Source organism: Muntiacus reevesi, chromosome 1 (assembly GCF_963930625.1).
Source record: "Muntiacus reevesi chromosome 1, mMunRee1.1, whole genome shotgun sequence".
NCBI classification, from domain to species: domain Eukaryota; kingdom Metazoa; phylum Chordata; class Mammalia; order Artiodactyla; family Cervidae; genus Muntiacus; species Muntiacus reevesi.
In genome coordinates this window covers 159,501,258-159,518,227 of record NC_089249.1, presented here as the reverse complement: position 1 = coordinate 159,518,227, position 16,970 = coordinate 159,501,258, and the positions used below count along the sequence as shown (strand labels likewise).

Genomic DNA, 16,970 nt, shown 5'->3' with positions numbered 1-16,970 from the left:
GGTCTCTATGGCTTCTGGAGCCCTTGTTCTCAAAATCACTGGTGTGCAGAGTAGCACAAAGTACCTTCACCACTAATGACCAGCTTCTGGGTACTGACTTACTGACTGTAGACATGAACACTCAGCTTGGCCTTTTGCTAAGCCCTGTCTCCTCATTGCATCATTCTTCCTCTTGCCAATGAAACTCAATAATAAGTTGTCACACCAGGCTGCCTAATAAAGGAATCTCTTTTGCAATGCTTCAGACCATAGCATCCATCCCACTATCTCCCCAACCTTACACTCCATTGGTCAGTCCTCTGAGGGCTTGGCTCACACTTCTCATTGAGCTTTTGCTTATGCCATTTGCCCTTCTTGGAATGCCCTTCCAATCCCTTCAAGAGCTACAGGTGAAGTTCCAGAAGACTCCTAATCTCCTCAACCCAGGGATCTCACACTGTTCTGAATGGCAAGACCAGAAGTGGCTCCACTAAGCTTCTCTGACCCAGTACCCAATCAAGAAACTTCAAAGAGCAGGGAGGGCTTGTTCAATCCTAAGGCTTTCCTCATGGTTCAGCTGGTAAAGAATCCACCTGCAATTTGGGAGACCTGGGTTCAATTCCTGGGTTGGGAAGATCCCCTGGAGAAGGGAACAGCTACCCACTCCAATATTCTGGCCTGGAGAATTCCATGGACTATTCCATGGGATCGCAAAGAGTTAGACATAACTGAGTGACTTTCACTTTTCTTTCAATAGAGTCAGGAGGGTGAGAAAGGACACCCATGCAGCTGTTCCTTTCAGATCCTGAGCCACTGGTTTATATATATATTTTTTTCCCTCTAAATCTTGTTTGGGGCAAGGAGGGTAAACCATATTAAGGGAGAAGTGGGGTTGAAAAAAGAGGTGCAACTGAGAGATTTCCCAAAAGACAGATGCTTGTAGGAGCCATATAAATGGTCTATCTTCCTATAACATACATTTCTCTGCACTATTTTGGAGAGTGAAAATTTGTAACTTAAAAGCATTCTTTTTTTTTTTTTTTTTTAAGTTTTAGGAACATTAGGACTTAAAAGCAAAATTCTCCAAATATTTTAAACTAAAGCAGGAAAATTGCTAAGAAATTCCGTGCTTGTAGGGAGAAAATCCGGGCTCTTCCACCAACTAGAGCTGATTCTCTTTGCTCTGAGGTTGCCGCATGCATGGGAGCCCAGTGCCTGGAATCTAATGAAGGCAGCTATTGTGATCTCGAGAGTTGGGGGAAGGGAGAATCAGTGCCCAAGGGTGTGTGGCCCAGACAGAGGCCATGGGAGGGGGCAGTCCTGTGTACCCCGTGTACCGTCTGCAACACAGGCTGAGCGAGAAGGTGGAGCATGGCAGCGGCAGTCACTGGCTCCGCCCCCTCTCCCGCCCCTTCCCTGCCGTGCCTCCACGTGGTTCTCAAAAGCCGCAGCTCAGACTTGGTGGTCCCCATACAGCTCCAGTTTGCGGTAGCTCGGCAGCAGGAACTGCAAGCCCCCAAGGGGGTCCGTCTGTGGCTCCTGCCAGAAAAAGATCGAGGAAGGTGCTTTGCCGGCAAAATTGGACTCCACCGGCTTCCGACGACAAGCCAGGGACTGAGAGTCTCGGAGTCCTGAACGACAAGTGAGCGTCCCCAGGGGAAGGACAGGCCAGGGTCGCCATCCACACCGCCATGGCCGCTCCAGTCCGCCGTCTGTGTCATATCGCCTTCCACGTGCCGGTGGGGCTACCCTTCGCCCAGGATCTGCAGCGCTTCTTTGGCTTCCAGCCCTTGGCGGTGCGGGAAGCAGACGGCTGGAGGCAGCTGGCTCTGCGCAGCGGCGACGCTGTCTTTTTGGTGAACGAGGGCGCGGGGCTGGGAGAGCCGCTGTATGGCCTGGACCCGCATCATGGGATACCCAGCGCCACAAACCTGTGCTTCGACGTGGCCGACGCGGACGCTGCCGCCCGGGCGCTGGCGGCACTGGGCTGCAGCGTGCCGGTACCCCCTGTTAGCGTGCGAGATGAGCAGGGCGCTGCCATCTATGCCGTGGTCACTTCGCCAGCAGGCAACCTCAGTCTGACGCTGCTGGAGCGCACTGGCTTCAGTGGGCCCTTCCTGCCTGGCTTTAGCCCTGTGCCCTCTGCACCCGGGCCCTGCTGGTTCAGCCACGTGGATCACCTGACCTTGGCCTGCAACCCCAGCAGCTCCCCAAAACTGATGCACTGGTTCCACGACTGTCTAGGCTTTCACCACCTACCACTGAGCCCAGGTGAGGATCCAGAGCTGGGCCTGGAGGTGGCAGCAGGGTCCGGGCTTGGTGGGCTGAGGCTCACTGCCCTGCAGGGCCCTGTCGGCAGCGCTGTCCCCACCCTTGTGCTGGCAGAGTCCCTGCCGAGGGCCACCAGCGGACAGGACCAGGTGGAGCAGTTCCTGGCCAGGAACAGGGGACCTGGATTGCAGCACGTGGGGCTGTACACACCCAGTATCAAGGAAGCCACTGAAGGGGTGGCAGGGGCTGGGGGTCAGCTTCTGACTCCTCCTGAGGCCTACTACCAGCAGCCAGGCAAGGTGGAGCAGATCCTGGCTGCAGGGCACGAGCCTAACCTGCTGGCCCAACAGGGGGTCTTGCTAGATGGTGACAGAGGCAAGTTTCTGCTTCAGGTCTTCACCAAGTCCCTGTTTGCAGAGGACACTTTCTTCCTGGAGCTGATCCAGAGACAGGGGGCCACTGGCTTTGGCCAGGGCAACATTCGGGCCCTGTGGCAGTCTGTGCAGGAGCAAGCTGCCAGGGTCCAAGAAACCTGCAAAGGGCCCAAGCTGGATGCAGCCGCCTGTCCTGGAGCATTGGAAAGTTCGGCTTAGGGCCTGCTGGAACTGAGGGACATTCACGGAGGCCTGGAGTAAAAGCTTTTGTCTTTAGGGGCTTCCATTTCATCAGTACCTGCCAGAAGTTGAAACTCTCACAGGGGTCCAGAAAGGTAGGATTTTTATAACTGTGAAACATTTCTCATATTGTCTGTATCTAATATATATGCAAAGTGTAAATAGCAGCAGGATTATATGATTAGGAAATAGAACTGGGATTTCTGAATCCTCCTTGTGTCTTTCTGACCTCATTTCTCTCCATCACACCTCCAATATTATGATTAAAAACCTGTTTTTCTCACCAGCCCAGGTTGGATGCATGAGACAAGTGCTCAGGACTGGTGCACTGGGAAGACCCAGAGGGATGGGATGGGAAGAGAGGTGGGATCGGGATGGGAAACACATGTAAATCCATGGCTGATTCATGTCAATGTATGGCATAAACCACTACAATATTGTAAAACAATTAGCCTTCAACTAATAAAAATAAATGAAAAAAAAAAACCTGTTTTTCTGCATTGTTTCACTACATATATAATATATCCCTAAACAAATGATCTAAATGGCAACCCACTCCAGCATTTTTTCCAGAAAATTCCATGGATATAAGAGCCTGGTAGGCTACAGTCCAAAGAATCTTTGGATTCTTTGGGGTCTCCAAAGAATCACTGAGCACAGGAGTCTAAGGCAAAATAAATTCTCCTGTGCTTCCCCTCTCCCTAGGGAGAAGCCACTGCAGGGAGGGGCTGAGTCAGGGCTAAGCCCAACCACCTGCTCTAGGGTGATAACGCAGCTCCAATCAGAGACCTGGCCAGAGAGTGCTGGATGTAAGCCACTGGCAGGAGCTCCCTGCAGCTGCCTTCTCCCCTTCTGGGGTTGGAGGAGGACAGATCACTCAGGACGGAACACCCCCCCTCTTCCATCTGCCCAGGGCTGGCTAGGAGCTCAGAAGTCAGCACCAAACAGAGCTCTACCACTTTCTGGGTCCCTCAGAGGTAAGGAGTGAAGGGGCTCAGGAGAGGGTGGGAAGTCTCCAGAATGACTACAAAAATAAGCATTTTATTAAACAGGATTCTCTGCGGGGTGGAGGATTCCAAAGGCATCACTGGGCTGCACTGTTGAGGCTGGGTGCATCAGTGGGGACCTGGGGCCGAAAGAAACTCTCCAGGACTTGCTGGCCTGGGCTGGGCTTTTTCCGTTTGGACAGGGTGGCCACCTGGGATCTTTTGGAACCCTGTGCAGAAGACAAAGGAAACACCGAGGTGACAGTAGAGTCTTCTCCTTCCACCCCGCCCCCCACACCACTGATCTAGCTCAGATTCTAGCCTTAATACTGTAAACCTTCCATCCTGTTCCTGAGGCAGTCTTCCTAACATGCAAATCTGACTCTTCTCTCCACCCAAAATCCTTCAGGGCCCGGTGTTAACTGGCCTGGGCCAGTCCTGCTAACAACTCTAACTAATCCAACAGCTTACAGGTTGTACTGTACTTCACCGTGGCTCACACTACTCTTGGGCCAGGAAAGAACATCTTTACTGCTGATTCTCCTTCCAAACCCGGAGAAAATGCTTTAGTTCTAGGACCTAGATTACCAGCTGCTTCTTCCAAGCATCCATTCCTGACTCTTGTCTCCTAGATAGAAATGACAGCTCCCCACTTCATATCCCACAAAACTGAGTACAAACATTTCACACACTGTGACACTACTGTCTCCATCATTTGCTCCTGTCCCCTCTCTACCTGTAAGGTCTCCAGGTCAAGAACTATTCCTCTCGCTCCAGTGAACTCTGTCATGGAGACTGTTCACCCAAACATGCATCACTTAACTCACTGAAAACCTGTAGATTTGGCCCTGGGGAGAGATGGCTGGGTGAGGGCCAAAAGACTCACCTTGCAGGTGCCAGGCTGTTGGCCCTCATACATGCGGAACACCTAGACGAGACGAGGGAAGTGCAGGGCTGGCATCTTTCCCCCAAAGAGACAAACCTCTGTATTCTACCCTTAACTTCATGCCCCGACACTTTTGTTTAAGATATGTTTTTCATTTGTTTACATAGTAATAGGTTTACTTAGAAAATGCAGGGAACACGAAAAAACACAACGAAGACAACAAAGGTAGTGCCTTTTTCATGGCGGTGGAGACGGCTGCAGTGTGAAAGTCCTCCCGGGTCAGCCAGCGAGCGCCAGGTGGTACAATGGTCACTGGGGTGTGTTCTTCCAGGGCCAGACCATATACTTGGTATGTCATCTTGATGTGAGAGAAGGTGTGGACCACCTAGGGGGTGCCAAGAGGCTGAAACAGACCCGGAGATGTGGCCACAGAAGCCATCATTCCTGGTCACTCCTCTCCTCACTCACCTGCCCCAGATGCTGAAGGCGGGTGTCCGGGAGGGACCCAACCCAACTCTGCAGTTCCTGCAGCAGAGCCTCCCGCTGATGCTGCCCTGAGGTTTCTGCATTCACATTCACGGATGGGAACTCCCATAGTCCTGCTAGCAAACCTGAAAGGGAGGGCAGCCAGGCATGGGTGGGGCCTTAGCTGCTGCTGCCTCCTTTTCTTCCCTGTTGCTCATGCCACCTCCCTGCACTCCCAGGATCCAGGTACCTGAGTTGGGCCTCTGCACCAGCAGAATGCGGGCACCCCCAAGGGCCTTGGGCTGCTCCAGAACACAGATGGCAGAGCACTCCTCCCTGGGGGGCTTGCGGCTGGCCTTTCTGGGAAAGTTGGTTACTCCCAGGGTCTGGTCCCAGGGCTCCGTGGGAGGCGCGCACAGCGGGCACTGTCCAGTGTTGGGAGCTGGGAAGAGAGATCCAAGAGCTTCGCTCAGGCCGAGTGGGCTCAGGTGCCAAGCCCAAAGAGCAGGCCTTTGCCCAACTCTGTAGAATGACTCGGTTGCAGGATGAAAGGGAATGAGGCTGCCACAGGCAGCTCCCTGACGGCATAAGGAAGGGCTGGGGCTGCCACTCACCACACTCCTCCACGTCACAACTGCCCGGCAGGCTCTGTGAGGCTGAGAGCTGCTCCCACTCCACCTGAGAGGCACAGACAGGACAGGATGCCATGGGGCAGGGGTCACTCCCAAGGACGCCTGACTGCCTCCCTTCCTTGGGTGGCTCACCCTCTGGCGTGCCCGGCACAGGCTCTGCACAGGACAGTGGCTGCAGAGTGGGTGCTGCGGGGTGCACACTATGGCCCCCAACTCCATGGCTGCTTGGTTAAAGTCCCCTGGCCGGGCTGGGTCCACCAGCTGCTGGGCTAGGCTCCTGCAAGAAGGGACCATTGCTCTGAGCCAAAGACCCTTTGGAGACACCTTTTCTAATCTTCCTCTTTACCCCAGTATCCTACCAGAGGTGCTGGGAGACAAGACTGCTGCTGGGTTCAGCACCTATGGCTCGGACACGGCACAGCACCCGTATGACGTTCCCATCCACCACTCCGGCGGCCTGGCACAGAGGAGTCCGGGAGTCAGCCTGGTCTGGGAGGAAGGTAGGGGGGCATGCCCAATATCGGGGTGGGTGATGGGCTCACCTGGCCAAAGGCTATGGAAGCAATAGCTCCGGCTGTGTACCGCCCTACCCCAGGTAGGAACCGCTGCAGGGTCTCTGCTGTACGTGGCATGTGGCCCCCTAGCTCCTCTACCACCTGATTGGAATGGGAAGGTTCATGGTTACGAGACACTCAAGGTCCTGGGGCTCCCAGACCCCTCATCAACCCCTTACCTTCCGGGCTCCTTCCTGTAGCCACCGGCCTCGAGAGTAATAACCCAGGCCAGCCCAGAGTTGGTTAACTTCCTGTGCGTGGGATCAGAGGTCAGAGGGGTCAGGGATCGGTCCTCAGTAGGCCCCATTCCCCCTACCCTAGGGTGGTTCTCACCTCCAGGGAAGCACTGGCCAGGTCCTGCAGCGTTGGCCACTTCTACAGCCCGAAGGCAGACAAAAAGAAATGAGGCCAAAGGTGAAAGAAGCGGAGGAGGCCTTATTTTATCCCCACCCCCAAGGAGTCATCTGGGGTCTGGACCATGATTGACCCTTCCCCTTGTTCCTGGAAGTCACCTGCATCCATCGAGTATAATAGTTGATCACCGTGGCAACCTGGGTCTGCTGCAGCATGACCTCTGAGACCCACACTGGGGAAGAGGGGCCGGCATGAGGACACTGCTGACCACCCGAGTCTTAGCCCACAGCTCCCAGACCCTAAACGAGGTGGTCTAGGCAAAGCAGCCCTGTTCCAAGGAGATGTACTCACCAGCGTATGCCCGCCTGTCTAGGTCCACCTCACCCTCCACCTGCCAATGCAAACCCAGATGGGCAGTTAGTGTGGAGGGGACTGGGCACCAGCCTCCTATTTCCCCCACCCCCCCACATCCATTGTCCTCCTACCAGCCTTCTCCAGGGTAGGTCCCGCTTCTTTCGGTCATACCAGTCCAGCAAGCTCTCCTGGAAGGCTGTGACCTCGGCCACATCTCTGAATAGATGGTACGGGGAGACAGAGGCCTGCAATAACGCCTTCTGCTGCCTTGCCAGCCCTGCTGGGGTCTCAGAAAACTCAGGGACCGTCCCTGCACAGGATGTGCACCAGAGGCCTGGTTTCAGGCTGTCCACTTAAGGCTCCCCCCACCCCAACCCCTTGCTTGAGCTCAGACCAGGAGGCCCTAGGGTTTTGTAGCCTAAGTCAAGTTTCTAGCCTTTATTTCCCCAGGGTGGTACCCCTGGCTCCTTTGTCTCTGGATCATAATGAAAACCCAAGTTTCTGCCAAACATAATATACACCTGTGGAGGGCTTCCCATTCACAGAACACTTTCGGGTTGATAAATTCATTGGATCCCATGAAAACCAAGTGAGGAAGAAAATGCACAGACTACTGCTCCATGTCACTGATAAAAAGCATCTATTCAGAGCAATTATCCCAAAGTCACAGAGCAAAGTCAGAATTAGATCCTTAATTAGTCCCTTAATGACTTGATACATACCATGCTCTCTTCCCAGTCTGAATTTGCCCCCTTTCACAGCCAATTAAACCAGCCCCTGAGTCTGATTAGGACCCAGATCCTCACCACTGGGGGCAGACAGCTTGGACTGGCTGCTGCTGAAGGCACGTTTCTTCTTTCCCTCCTGGCTGGATGCCTGCTTCCTGCGACCACTTCGATTCCCCACAGCTGCTCGTGGCTTCTTCATGATCAGCTAGAACAGAATGGCCCAGCCAAAGTGTGTCAGTCACCATGAGGCTGAATCTTAGGGTCCTGTAGAGGGTAAAGCTACCTCCCTCCCCACACCATTCATGTAAAGTGTCTAGCTTTTCTCAAGCACTCCCCAGATGCTCACAGGCTTACTCTTGGCTGGCTGTGGTACTGAGGTATGACCAGTAGGGCTGAACTTCTGCAAGTGGCCTTAGTGGGACCAGCATTAGTATACACCTGGAGACATAAATAAGAGGCCAGAGCTGGGCTGAGTCAAAGACTAAAGCCTCCTGTGCAGGAGCATCTGCGTATCGCTGGGAGCTCAGGTGTAAGAGGTTAATCTCCTTAGGGATGTAGCACATTTACATTGAAACAGCCTTTTTTTTTTTTTTTAATTGGAGGCTTATTACTTTACAATATTGTAGTGGTTTTTGCCATACACTGACATGAATCAGCCATGGCTTGATTCCCCATCCTGTGCTCCCCATCCTGAACCCCCCCCACCTCCCTCTCCATCCCATCCCTCTGGGTCATCTCAGTGCACCAGCCCTGAGCACTTGTCTCATGCATCAAACCTGGACTGGCTATCTGTGAAACAGCTTGAGTAATCATCAAGTCTAAACCTTCATCCTATACAAAGGAGAAACCTCAGTGATGATTTTAAAAATAAAAGGCAAAGGGAAAAAAAACAGAGAAACTAAGGATCAGAGAGGGTAAAAGATTTGCCTGAAAGCAGATGGCAAGTTGGGAAGAGGGGGAAATGAGCTATTTTTATTTCTAATCTTCTCCTGATTTAGTAAATCACAGCTGCCTATCCACTAGTAATGAGAAAACATCTGGTTGATCTTCACTGCGCCCTAACTGTTCTGGCTGCTGATTTTACCTTTTATCTAACAGCTAAGTTAGTGAGTGTTATACATACCAGACCCAATGTAAATGCTTTACCAGATTTCTTACTCAGTCACTTAACAATCTCATGAGGTATGTTCTAGGATTACCTTCATTTCAGTTATAAGGAAGTTGAGGCTTATAATTAAGCAACTTTTTGATTCAAACTCCAAAGGTCTGTCTACAGAGCTATACCTGGCTATACTGCAGTCTCTGCTGAAACTCTGGTTCAAACTCTCTCCTCAAACTTTTGCTTCACACCTCATTTTCTTTTTTTTTTTAACTGAAAGATAATTACTTTACAGAATTTTGCTGTTCTCTGTCAAACCTCAACATGAATCAGCCATAGGTATACATATATCCCCCCCTTTTGAAACTCCCTTCCCGTCCCACCCCTCTAGGTTGATACAGAGCCCCTGTTTGAGTTTCCTGAGCCAAACAGCAAATTCCTGCTGGCTATCTATTTTACATATGGTAATATAAGTTTCCATGTTACTCTTTCCATACATCTCACCCTCTCCTCCCCTCTCCCCATGTCTATAAGTCTATTCTCTATGTCTGATTCTCCACTGTTGCTCTGTAAATAAATTCTTCAGTACCATTTTTCTAGATTTTGTATATATGTGTTAGAATACAGTATTTATCTTTCTCTTTCTGACTCACTTCACTCTGTATAATAGGTTCTAGGTTCATCCATCTCATTAGAACTGACTCAAACGTGTTCCTTTTTATGGCTGAGTAATATTCCATTGTGTATATATACCACAACTTCTTTATCCATTTATCTGTTGATGGACATCTAGGCTGCTTCCATGTTCTAGCTAGGCTTCACACCTCATTTTCATCAAAAGAACTTGCTTCCGCCTTCAGAAAAAAGAACCAATGCATAAACTTCCCTCCATCTGCATTTTCCTTCTCCCTTATCCAATCATATGGAGGAATGTTTTCTCCTCCTCTTCCAATTCCATCCATAAGACACACACGCTTCCTAGCAAAACTTTCTTAGCCAAACTCACTGATTTCCATAATTACTAATGGAGTGCCTACTATGTGCCAAGCAGTTTTAGGTACTTGGAATACTTCAATAAATAAAATATCAAAGGTTTGGGCCTTCACAGAGTTTATGGGATTGACAAAAAACAATGTACAAAATCAGCCAATTATATAGGATGTTAGGTGATAAAAACTAGCATAAACAGTCAAAGTAGACTTGTAAAGGGGATAAGAAGTAAGTGAGGGTGGTGGAATGTTGCAATGTTAAAAGAACATGGTCAAGGTGGGCCTTGTTAGAGCAATGTTTGACCAATGACTTTAAGCAGTTAAAGGAGTTACCCATATGGATGACTACCTGTGGGAAAGGCATCCTGAGAAGCTAGTGCAAAGGCCCTAAGCAGGGTACCTGGTGTGTTTGTAGAATGAGGAAGTCAGTGTGGTTAGAAACTGAATAAGGAAGGGGTGAGCAGCAGGTGAGGTCAAAGAGGTAAAGAAAGGGAAAGTGAAAGTCACTCAGTCGTTTCCGACTTTGTGACTGTAGCCCTCCAGGCTCTTCTATCCATGAGCTTCTCTAGGCAAGAATACTGGAGTTTGCTGCCATTTCAAACAAGGTGGGGGGAATAGGATTACAAAGTACCTTGTAGGCCACCAGAGGACTTTGGCTGTCACACCCATTGCTCTCAGGAGCCAATCCTCTTAATGTATCTTTGTAGGATACAAACAGCTCAACCTGCCTCATCCCCTCACCCACTGTGCTCCAGCCATGTTTGCCTGAAATAGTTGCAAATTCCCAAAGTGTCTGTCCACCTTGAGGCCTCACCTAGTTCATTTCCTCTGCTTGGACAGCTCTTCTGTTTTACCTAAGGTTTATTCACTCTTCAGGTCTTGACTTAAATGTTCAAATCAGATCCCTCCAGTCTTACCCACTTCTGTACTTCTCCATTGTTGCTCTTATACCAATCATAATTTCATGTTTATTTGTGAGCAGATCAGTGTCTGCTTTCCTCACTTAACTGTAAAATTCCATGAAAAGAAACTTGGGTGTCTTTTGTTGACACTGTTGTGCAGAGCACAGTGCCAGGCAAACTGCATAAAAAGTACCCCTTCTTTCCAGAATGGGAGAAATCCAAACAATTCAGAATGATGATGAAAAGATTCAATAGAGAGAAAGGATGAACTGGAAACAGCAAATAATCAGAGAGAGAAAAGGTTCAGAGTCCTTGGTGGAAACTAGAGCTCTTGGGAAAGTTCTGGTCCACGGTAGGGGCAACTCTCAGTAGCAGAAAATCAAATCCAAAACCTCTCAGGAGTAACTATAACTCCTAACTGCTTACACGCTGTCACTGCTGGAGCCTAATTCTAGTCGTCATCACGCGCGTCTATTGTTTCAAAAGTGTCCCTTTCACCCTCCTCAGCCTCATCTCCTGCCCGCTCCCCGCTCCTTTCACTTGCTGGAATGCAATGAGCTCTCCACCCTCCCTAGGAGCTTGCCTTTTCCCAAATCTTTTTTCCCCCACACTCTTTAGTCTGCATAACTTATACGCTTGCTTTAAGCTTAGCTCAGGTATCATCTCATCCTCTACAGACATAAAACCCCCAACCCCCACCCCTGGGCAGAGTCGATGAAGACAGCGTAACGCGAAAGCCTGCGTTCCCGCCGGGTCGCACGGGAAGAAGGAATTACCTCCCGCGTGATTTCCCGCGCCAAGCTCACCGACGAACTCCAGGGGGCGTGGCCCCGGCCAATTTTGGCGGCGAGCCGAACCACGCCGGCCAATACGCTTCCAGCGCGCGCCAGGCTGCCTCCTCCGCGCCAGACCCAGGCGACCTTAAAGGAAGTCCTAACGTTCGGCGATTCTTGGCGTGAGACCCCGCCCCATCCCCGACTGCAGGAACCGAGAGAGGAGACGAAGCGGAAGTCCCCCGTGCCCAGTGACTATACTGGCGAGGGACCCGCGGTGTCATGGCCGCCGACAGTGACGATGGCGCAGCCTCAGCTCCCGCGGTCTCAGACGGTGAGTGGCTTTCCCAGGGGCCGTTTTCAAAGCCTGTGCGCTCCGCGGTAGCGGAGGCCCACGGACTCGTAGTTCTAAGAAGCAGGCCTCAAGTTTCAGAGGACTAGCGCCTTCCTTTTGAATCAGCCACGAGGAGACTACATGTCCCGGTGTGCACCGCGGTTCCGCCTCCAAAAGCCTGGAGTGTTGGCAGGATAGTTAGGACTCGTGGGGGCATGTCGGGAGATGTAGTCTGGGGTTTATAGCTCTGTTAATTGGGGGAGGTTGGGAGTTGTGGTCCACAGGAAGTAGGACGGATTGGGGCGTTATTTATTAGGCTCTGGCGCGTACTGGCTACTGCCACTTGTGGCTATGAGGAACCATGGGAACGGTTACAGAGCGTTGTGGGATTTTAAAGGGCCTGAAGACCTCAAGCCTTACAAAATATTTCCTGCAGGATATGGGGAAAAGGAACCTCAACAGATTGTCTAGTTCAGCCTTCCTCTTTTACAGGTTTTGATGCTAAGGGGAAAATTTTTCCCAGAATTTTACATCGGCCACTGGAAGACCCAAGCTTTCTCTCCCCAAATTCAGGGCATTGTTCACTCCAATCCTGTTTATAAAGCATATGCAATATAACGCTTGACGGGAAAGCTGCCCCTACCCCCAGCCATGGCCTAGCTTGGTGTCTGTTCCCTTGGGCTCTTTCCTGAGTGTTAATGTCCATCACCCTTCTTATCTCCAGATGGTGTCAGCCAAAGCACAAAATCTGGGGAGGAGCTAGTAGTCCAGGTTCCCGTGGTGGATGTGCAAAGTGACAACTTCAAGGAGATGTGGCCATCCCTCCTCCTGGCTATAAAGACGGCTAACTTTGTGGCTGTGGACACGGTTAGAGCTGGGGAACTGGGAGAGCAGGTGGTGGTGAAAGGGCTGGTACTGCAGAACCTAACACAGCTCTCCCTTTACTGATCCACAGGAACTGAGTGGGCTTGGGGACAGGAAGTGTTTGCTGAACCAGTAAGTATAAGCCCTGATCTCTTTAGTCCTAGCCTTGCCAAGAAGGGCAGACCTCAACCCTGGAGTGGAGGTCACAGCCTTGGGTGGTTTGGGTCTTTCATGAAGCTAACTCCCAGCCACAGCCACCCCCAAACCCAACCCCAAGGTGCATCGAGGAACGTTACAAGGCCGTGTGTCATGCTGCCAGGACCCGTTCCATCCTCTCCCTGGGCCTCGCCTGCTTCAAGCAGCAGCCAGACAAGGTATGGGTTACTCTCACCCCCATCCCAGGTCTGTGGCTAGGGAAGGAGGGATTGAGATACTGAGGAACATCAGCTATGACGTTTTTTCTCCTAAGGCTGGATGTTGCAGAATCTTTTCTTCTCCCAGGGTGAACACTCATACCTGGCCCAAGTGTTCAATCTGACCCTACTGTGCATGGAAGAGTATGTCATTGAACCAAAGTCTGTGCAGTTCCTGGTACAGCACGGCTTCAACTTCAACCGGCAGTACGCTCAGGGAATCCCCTACCACAAGGGGAATGACAAGGTAGATCTTCAGCCTTGAGACTGCCTCTCCTGTGAATTCATTTCTTACTACTCTAGGCTGGGTACACTGGGGAGGATCTGCTTCTTAGGGAGTATGGGGACTCACCAGTGACAGAGCTGGAGAAACAAAATTGATACACTGGTGAATAGCAGTAAATTAGATGAAAGCAAGGAGAACTTTCCAGGTAAGGATGCCTGGTGGGACAGGTGTCTTGCAAGAGAGGTTCCCTAAGGCACTCTATCCTTCCTGATGACCCCTTTCTTTCCACGTAGGGTGATGAGAGTCAGAGACAGTCAGTGAGGACACTGTTCCTGGAGTTGATCCGGGCCCGCCGGCCCCTGGTACTACACAACGGTCTGATAGACTTGGTGTTCCTCTACCAGAACTTTTACGCACACCTGCCCGAGAACTTGGGAACCTTCACTGCTGACCTGTGTGAAATGTTCCCCGCTGGCATTTATGACACCAAATATGCTGCTGAGTTTCATGCCCGTTTTCTGGCCTCCTACCTAGAATATGCCTTCCGGAAATGGTGAGGGACTGGTTGAGGGAACAGGGTGGGGCCTGGCATAAGCCTGATTATTTCACTCACTTAAGATATTCAGTGAGTGCCTACCATGGGCCAGGCAGTGCTTTAGTGCCGAGGGTTCAGCAGTGAACAAAACAGACAAAACCCCTGCTGTCATGGAGCTTACATGCTAGTGGACCCATATCCTCTTGTGATGTTGCAGTGAGCGGGAAAATGGGAAGCAGCGGGCAGCCGGCAGCCCACACCTAACCCTGGAGTTCTGTAGCTATCCTTCTAGCATGAGGGCCCATATTGACTACCGCTGCTGTGCGCCACCCCCCACCTGCCGTACTCATTCCACCAGCATCTGTGACAACTTCTCGGTGAGCACACCTGCCCATTTCCTGGGGAAGGGACTTTGATGCCTGGAAACCCTCTCTAAGCTTCTTTCCTACCTCTAGGCCTATGGCTGGTGCCCCCTGGGACCACAGTGTCCTCGGTCCCATGATATTGACCTTATCATTGACACTGATGAAGCTGCGGTGGAGGACAAGAGGCGACGGAGACGACGTAAGGAAAAACGGCGGAGGGCTTTGTTGGGCCTGCCTGGGAAACAGCCTTCTGGGGAAGCTGAGGACAGTCCTCCCACCAAGCAGGTCTGTAAGGACGACCTCAAGCCTGAGGAAACTGAGCAGGAGGTGGCTGAGGATGAGACTGGGACCCAACCTGGCTCTGAGCAAGGTCCCACAAATGACCTGGAGATGGAGCCTAAAGCAACAAGTGCTGAAACCACTGACATGGCCACCTCAGAAGCCCCAGAGAGGCAAGTCACAACTGACATGGCCACCTCAGAAGCCCCAGAGAGTCAAGTCAGTCCTAACCCAGTGCCTGGGGATGGACTGCATCGGGCTGGTTTTGATGCCTTTATGACAGGTTACGTGATGGCCTATTTGGGAGTGAGCCAAGGATCCCAGCCCTGTAGCTCTGAACCATGGCTACCTGAATGTCACAACAAGGTATACCTGAGTGGCAAAGCTGTCCCCCTCACAGTGGTTAAGAGCCAGTTCTCCCGTTCTTCCAAAGCCCACAACCAGAAGATGAAGCTGGCTTGGGGCAGCAGCTGACCCAACTTCTACACAGCACTCAGGGCCTAGGAAGAGAAGCTAAGAGTGGATCAAAGGGGTCTGGATCCCTCTAGCCTGTGAGTGACTTAATCCCAACTACTCGGGGATAGGATGGGGTCCTGGCTGAGATACTGTTGCACTGCTTTGGCATCTCTGCCTTTACCTTAGAGGCTGAAGAACAAGGGTACAAGTAAGAAGGCTGACCAGCACCTGTAACACCGACTTTATTCATTTTTAAATCTCAAAGTGTCCTGGGAAAGTTTTACCAAAAAAAAAAAAACAAAACCAGAAATAAGATATGAAAATATCTGACCAGCTTCATCTTTGGTTATTTCTTATTGCGGTTCTATTAGGACAGACTGTTCCCATAGCTCCGGCCATAGCAGAAAGGGAAGAAATCAGTCCACGTATAAACCAGTTGGGTGTATCGTGTTGACAAATATACAGAGCAGGCCCTAGGGCCTACAAAATCAGCCCCACTCCCAACCACAGGGTTGGAAGTCTTTTAGGGCAGAACATTAAGACTCCTTCATAAATATGAAAATAGATTAATCAACTGGAAAAGATCTTTGAATAGGTTAGCTGAGAGCCACGACCACCACTCTGCCTTGCCTTGCATAGAAATGTAGTGACATGGTCTGGCCGTGCAGTAAGTGCAAACAGCAATTATTCAAGTGTCTTAGACATTCTGGCAAGAAGCACCCCAGTCTTTAGGTCTGAGAAATAGCCATGCCCTTTATGGTCTCCTGGTCAGCTCCAGGTTCCATCCATTAGCTTATATGCCCCAGGAAAGGGCAAGAAACAGACCCGGGGTAGGAGAAGAACCTGGGGTAATAGCTGCCTGCCAGCTCACACTAGAATTAGGAGTCCTCTGGTCTTGTCGGGAAGTCTCGGGGATCCGGTGGGAGCCAGAGCTCCTTGCTGGATTTCAGAGGCTTCGTATCAGCCATTGGCCCTAACTAGGAAGGCCTCTCATGGCTGCCTCACCTCACATAGCCACTGGGCAGTGGGAGCCTCACAGATGAGTCTGGCTTGGCTTAGCCTGCGTGTTCTGTGGGCCCCCGGGAAGAGTCTAGGCTGTATGCCGGGGGGCCCTGTGGCTTCAGCTGAAGGTCTGTCTCCAAGGTGAGGTGGATGAACTCTGCTCACCCATCCTGCTCTCCCTGGGTCCTCAGGCCCATGCCTGAGACAGAGAAGGGGACTGGAGCCGAGTCTCTTGGCCTTTCTTCTTCTACCTCCATCTCCTCAGGGGCACCTGCAAGGCATGGACTGATGCCCTGCGGCCTGGGCCCAAAACCATTTTCTTCCTTGGGGTTGGAGCAGTCCATGGCCTCATGGGCTGGAGCAACTGGCTGGGCAGATGCTCGGAATGGTGCGATCTCCCTTACTCTGTACTTGTGACTGCTGAGGCATGGTGGGGGCCCATCAGACAGTGATTCTTCCCGGCCCACAAATGGACAAGCCTCCTGATGCAAGAACTCAGGTGAACTAGGCAAAGAACGCCACCGGCGAGCAGGTGGGCCCAGGGGCTCCTGCCAGTCAGCCATAGGCATCGTTCCAGGCCCTGGTGCATCCAGGTCAAATACCAGGGAGATGACAGACTTGCTGGGAAGGTCAAAGAACTTGATCTTGCCACCTTTGAGGTCCTGGCGAGCACTAAAAGGGTTGATTTTGGGGGCTCGGGCAGCACCAACTCGTTGTGGCTGGTAGTAGGGATCCAAGACATTCACTGTACGTGGGGGCTTATTGGAGAAAATGTCTGACTGGCTTCGAGACAGCCAGATGGTACGTCTTGGGCGTGGGGACTTGGGAGGTATCTTGTCATCCAGTAAGCTCAGTCGCTTCACCCCAGGTCCTTTCTCCAAGAGTCCTGAAGAATAGTGAGTCAAGTCAG

At 51.5% G+C, this 16,970-nt stretch overlaps 4 protein-coding genes across 10 annotated transcripts in view; 2 read left to right on the top strand and 2 right to left on the bottom strand.

Moving 5' to 3' along the window:
- Positions 1-1,458: 1,458 nt before the first annotated feature.
- On the top strand, positions 1,459-3,208 carry HPDL (4-hydroxyphenylpyruvate dioxygenase like). The gene has a single exon (XM_065929366.1). It carries the CDS (start codon positions 1,671-1,673, stop codon positions 2,841-2,843), a length of 1,173 nt encoding a protein of 390 aa, XP_065785438.1. The 5' UTR covers positions 1,459-1,670; the 3' UTR covers positions 2,844-3,208.
- A 689-nt stretch (positions 3,209-3,897) lies between these two features.
- Positions 3,898-11,758, bottom strand: MUTYH (mutY DNA glycosylase). 6 transcript variants are annotated; one of them, XM_065914138.1, is made up of 17 exons: positions 11,620-11,757; positions 8,170-8,261; positions 7,902-8,028; positions 7,227-7,405; positions 7,093-7,132; positions 6,900-6,973; positions 6,721-6,762; positions 6,567-6,638; positions 6,376-6,489; positions 6,193-6,290; positions 5,966-6,110; positions 5,816-5,879; positions 5,452-5,643; positions 5,205-5,347; positions 4,969-5,121; positions 4,737-4,778; positions 3,898-4,080 (listed from the first exon to the last, which is right to left on the bottom strand). In XM_065914138.1, exons 3-17 carry the CDS (start codon positions 8,020-8,022, stop codon positions 3,949-3,951), a joined length of 1,611 nt encoding a protein of 536 aa, XP_065770210.1. In that variant the 5' UTR covers positions 8,023-8,028; positions 8,170-8,261; positions 11,620-11,757; the 3' UTR covers positions 3,898-3,948. The 6 variants fall into 6 exon arrangements, with proteins under 6 accessions (XP_065770210.1, XP_065770216.1, XP_065770225.1 ...); XM_065914144.1 differs by having other exon boundaries at positions 8,178-8,261; positions 11,620-11,751; XM_065914153.1 differs by having other exon boundaries at positions 11,590-11,709.
- Positions 11,721-15,361, top strand: TOE1 (target of EGR1, exonuclease). Its single transcript, XM_065914167.1, has 8 exons — positions 11,721-11,920; positions 12,645-12,787; positions 12,876-12,916; positions 13,062-13,158; positions 13,286-13,444; positions 13,717-13,976; positions 14,176-14,335; positions 14,414-15,361. The coding sequence occupies exons 1-8, from the start codon at positions 11,869-11,871 to the stop codon at positions 15,074-15,076; spliced, it is 1,575 nt and encodes a 524-aa protein (XP_065770239.1). The 5' UTR covers positions 11,721-11,868; the 3' UTR covers positions 15,077-15,361.
- Positions 15,282-16,970, bottom strand: part of TESK2 (testis associated actin remodelling kinase 2) — a 135,941-nt gene continuing 134,252 nt past the window's right edge. For both annotated transcript variants that reach the window (XM_065914119.1, XM_065914122.1), the window contains one exon: positions 15,282-16,946. In XM_065914119.1, the coding sequence (XP_065770191.1) occupies positions 16,222-16,946 (725 nt within the window). In that variant the 3' untranslated portion in view covers positions 15,282-16,221. The remainder of the gene's footprint in view (positions 16,947-16,970) is intronic.

Excerpts from the sequence above, each read along its gene's own strand:
- MUTYH (XM_065914126.1), bottom strand. The coding sequence starts at position 10,644 with ATGAGGCAGGTTGAGCTGTTTGTATCCTACAAAGATACATTAAGAGGA. Across the intron at positions 5,644-5,815 it reads TTGTGACGTGGAGGAGTGTG|CTCCCAACACTGGACAGTGC; the intron begins GTGAGTGGCAGC and ends CTCTCTTCCCAG. Across the intron at positions 5,348-5,451 it reads GGTGCAGAGGCCCAACTCAG|GTTTGCTAGCAGGACTATGG; the intron begins GTACCTGGATCC and ends CCTCCCTTTCAG.
- HPDL (XM_065929366.1), top strand. The coding sequence starts at position 1,671 with ATGGCCGCTCCAGTCCGCCGTCTGTGTCATATCGCCTTCCACGTGCCG.
- TOE1 (XM_065914167.1), top strand. The coding sequence starts at position 11,869 with ATGGCCGCCGACAGTGACGATGGCGCAGCCTCAGCTCCCGCGGTCTCA. Across the intron at positions 12,788-12,875 it reads ACTTTGTGGCTGTGGACACG|GAACTGAGTGGGCTTGGGGA; the intron begins GTTAGAGCTGGG and ends ACTGATCCACAG. Across the intron at positions 13,445-13,716 it reads ACCACAAGGGGAATGACAAG|GGTGATGAGAGTCAGAGACA; the intron begins GTAGATCTTCAG and ends CTTTCCACGTAG.